This window comes from Penaeus japonicus, unplaced genomic scaffold (genome assembly GCF_977035675.1).
Source record: "Penaeus japonicus unplaced genomic scaffold, GWHDUDI00000001_assembly GWHDUDI00000036, whole genome shotgun sequence".
Taxonomy (NCBI): domain Eukaryota; kingdom Metazoa; phylum Arthropoda; class Malacostraca; order Decapoda; family Penaeidae; genus Penaeus; species Penaeus japonicus.
Window position 1 is genome coordinate 14480039 of NW_028234438.1, and position 3937 is coordinate 14483975.

The window sequence follows — 3937 nt, forward strand, 5'->3', positions numbered from 1 at the left end:
TAGATTTTGGCCATTATCTTTAGCCGTATACATCGAAACATTGTGGATAGACACTTGAAAGAGAACTCACCCGTCCATGCAGTGAGCGGCCGTCAGGACCCACTCGCTGGAGATGAGGGAACCGCCGCAGAAGTACATGTCGTCGATGAACAGAGCCACCTGGTGGGGCCACGAGTTAGGAACGGCTTCGATGCCGCCCACGATTCTGCTGCCACCTACAAAGCGCACTTTCATTGGCAAATTGAAGGATATGGCACAACCAATACTAGTACGTTAAAGCTTAATTCTTTCCAAGATGCGTTACACCAGAACAAGAGGAACACTGACCATTGGGGGCGGGTCCCACGGGGTCGACGAGGGGCTTGGGGGACTTCCAGTGCCATGGCTTCCCTGCAGCGGGATTGCCGCTCTGCCGTGGAAAATCAGGTCAGTATAAGCTTAGGGTAACCACTTGAAAAGTCATCATTGGATTCACTAGGTGCTAATACCATGTTTGTCTTAAGCGAGATGGTTTACAGAAAAGAAAAGTCACCACACAAGTCCCGCGAACTTTTGAACAGGAGCCACGGCTTTTCCAAAACAATGACTTGCTTAAAATGTAGACAATTACCAACAGATACAGTAAAGCAAACTTGAATGCATTGTTTCCTTGTGAGCTCGTGAGAGAAGGAAAAGAAACTCACGGCGGCGGCGATGAAGGCGAGGAGGAGAGCGACTCTGGCGACCATGGTTGCGGTGCTGCTGAGGACGACAAAACCTGCCGCCATTTATATCCTCAACGCCGCTAGGCTTATCTAGGCCTACATTCAAGCCAAGGAGGCCGCAGCTGGGAGATCTCACCGATAGTCGAAGCAGATGCCACTTCATGGCGCGGTTCGAATTCAGTGTTCGCTGAAGAATTGTCTATCTATATGTATGTATGCATGTACATATTTAGGCAATTAGGTGGATAAATAAGTAGACAGACACATGGATATGAAATGATAAATATATATATATACATATATATGTATTTATACATACATATCTATGCTTATATATACAGATATACATATATACTAATATATTCATATATATACATATATATACATACACATGTATACATATATATGACTGTATATCTATATCTATCTATCTATCTATCTATCTCTATATATATACATATATATTTATATATACACACACCATATATATATGAATATATATATATATATATATATATATATACATATACATGAATAAGAATTATATATATATGTATATTTATGTATACACAAATATATATATACATATATATATATATATATATATATGGTGTATATATATATATATATATATATATATATATATATATATATGTATATATATTTATATATATACAGTCATGTATATGTATACATGTGTATGTATATCTATAAATATGTACATATACATGAATATATATGTATGTATGTATATTAATATATATATATATATATATATATATATATATATATATATATATATATATGTATATACATATATATGCTTATATATGTAAATAAGTATATATACATACATATATATTTATATTATATATATATATATATTGTATGTACATATATATATATATATATATATATATATATATATATATATATATATATATATATTTTTTTTTTTTTTTTTTTTTTTTTTTTTTTTTCTCATATACTTACATACGCACCCATTTGTGTAAAAAAAGGTATATATATATATATATATATATATATATATATATATATATATATATTATGTGTGTGTGTCTGTGTATGTGTATGTAAACACACACACTCATATTTATATGTGTGTATGCGCATGCGTGTATGTGTATACGCACCTATGTACGTGAATTTGAAAATCCATGTTGCTATACGTTTTACTTTCTTTAAATGAAAAATATGGATATATACGAGAGAGTAGATAATCACAGTTATGAATGCCGCGTTGCAGTGGAAGATTTTCCCCCGAAGTTTTCTTCAGGGTTAGCCATAAGCCCAGATAAGATTATGTCCAAAGCGGCGTTCGGTATTTAAGCAGCGGCTAAGCAGGGACACCTCAGCAGCACCGCAACCATGGTCGCCAGAGTCGCTCTCCTCCTCGCCTTCATCGCCGCCGCCGTGAGTTTCTTTTCCTTCTCTCACGAGCTCACAAGGAAACAATGCATTCAAGTTTGCTTTACTGTATCTGTTGGTAATTGTCTACAATTTAAGCAAGTCATTGTTTTGGAAAAGCCGTGGCTCCTGTTCAAAAGTTCGTGGGACTTGTGTGGTGACTTTTCTTTTCTGTAAACCATCTCGCTTAAGACAAACATGGTATTAGCACCTAGTGAATCCAATGATGACTTTTCAAGTGGTTACCCTAAGCTTATCCTGACCTGATTTTCCACGGCAGAGCGGCAATCCCGCTGCAGGGAAGCCATGGCACTGGAAGTCCCCCAAGCCCCTCGTCGACCCCGTGGGACCCGCCCCCAATGGTCAGTGTTCCTCTTGTTCTGGTGTAACGCATCTTGGAAAGAATTAAGCTTTAACGTACTAGTATTGGTTGTGCCATATCCTTCAATTTGCCAATGAAAGTGCGCTTTGTAGGTGGCAGCAGAATCGTGGGCGGCATCGAAGCCGTTCCTAACTCGTGGCCCCACCAGGTGGCTCTGTTCATCGACGACATGTACTTCTGCGGCGGTTCCCTCATCTCCAGCGAGTGGGTCCTGACGGCCGCTCACTGCATGGACGGGTGAGTTCTCTTTCAAGTGTCTATCCACAATGTTTCTATGTATACGGCTAAAGATAATGGCCAAAATCTAGGAGCGAGGTAACAATGAGCTATTGGCATAGCCTTGGCATGATGTTTGTTAAATTCCAGTGCCGGTTTCGTCGAGGTCGTGATGGGCGCCCACAACATTCGTGAGAACGAAGCCACTCAGGTCTCCATGACCTCCACCGACTTCTTCACTCACGAGAACTGGAACTCTTTCCTCCTCTCTAACGATCTTGCTCTCATCAAGCTGCCCAGCGCTGTTGAATTCAACGGTCTGTATGCTAGCTTAGGCTTGAATTATAACAGTGTGAATTATAACAGTGAATTATAACAGTGTGAATTATAACAGTGAATTATAACAGTGTGAGTTACAATACAAATGTAAACGATAAGTGTTGAACGTTACGCCCTTAGCTCAATAATCACCAGAACGATGTAACATTACAGACAACATTTCCGCCGTCAAGCTGCCTTCCTCCGACGTTTCAGTGGGAACCACTGTCACCCCTTCAGGATGGGGCCGCCCCTCTGACAGTAATTGCTTCTTGCTTTTCTTCTTGATTAGTTGTTTTGTTGTTAATTTCTCCTGGATTTGACTGAATTATCCCAGTTATTCCTGACCTGTTGCACTTTCAAGCCAAACCCCTTTAAACAGGCTCCGGCGGTATCTCCGACGTCCTTCGTCAGGTAGATGTCCCCATCATGTCCAACGACGACTGCAACGCCGTGTACGGCATTGTTGGCAACGGCGTCATCTGCATCGACTCCACAGGAGGCAAGGGAACATGCAACGTAAGTGTTCACGTTTCCCCTGTCTGTGTCACTGTGCAATATGTCTCCTGTGTATATTTGCAAAGCTCGAATACATGGTGTTCCTCTCCAGGGTGACTCTGGCGGCCCCCTCAACCTCAACGGCATGACCTACGGCATCACCTCCTTCGGCTCCGCCGCCGGCTGCGAGGCGGGCTACCCCGACGCCTTCTCCCGCGTCTACTACTACCTGGACTGGATCGAACAGAAGACCGGCGTCACCCCCTGAACAGACCTTCACGGAAGCCCAAGCCTTTGATACTCCGTGTTTTGGCTCTTTCTTGAGTGTTCCAGGTTTGGTTGCATCGCATACGACTTCTATGTATAATCAATAAAACGGAAACAAAGCTAA

The 3937-nt window shown here is 40.9% G+C and overlaps 2 protein-coding genes across 2 annotated transcripts in view; one reads left to right on the forward strand and one right to left on the reverse strand.

Annotated features, from left to right (window-relative positions):
• LOC122260951 (chymotrypsin BII-like) overlaps positions 1 to 801 on the reverse strand; it is a 1859-nt gene extending 1058 nt beyond the window's left edge. Inside the window, exons 1-3 of the mRNA XM_086531884.1 lie at positions 684 to 801; positions 328 to 409; positions 71 to 215 (exon numbers count right to left, since the gene is read on the reverse strand). Coding sequence (XP_086388010.1) covers positions 71 to 215; positions 328 to 409; positions 684 to 767 — 311 coding nt within the window. The 5' untranslated portion in view covers positions 768 to 801. The remainder of the gene's footprint in view (positions 1 to 70; positions 216 to 327; positions 410 to 683) is intronic.
• A 1201-nt stretch (positions 802 to 2002) lies between these two features.
• LOC147467412 (chymotrypsin BII-like) lies at positions 2003 to 3937 on the forward strand. Its single transcript, XM_086531885.1, has 7 exons — positions 2003 to 2138; positions 2413 to 2494; positions 2607 to 2751; positions 2881 to 3047; positions 3223 to 3309; positions 3431 to 3567; positions 3659 to 3937. The coding sequence occupies exons 1-7, from the start codon at positions 2094 to 2096 to the stop codon at positions 3812 to 3814; spliced, it is 819 nt and encodes a 272-aa protein (XP_086388011.1). The 5' UTR covers positions 2003 to 2093; the 3' UTR covers positions 3815 to 3937.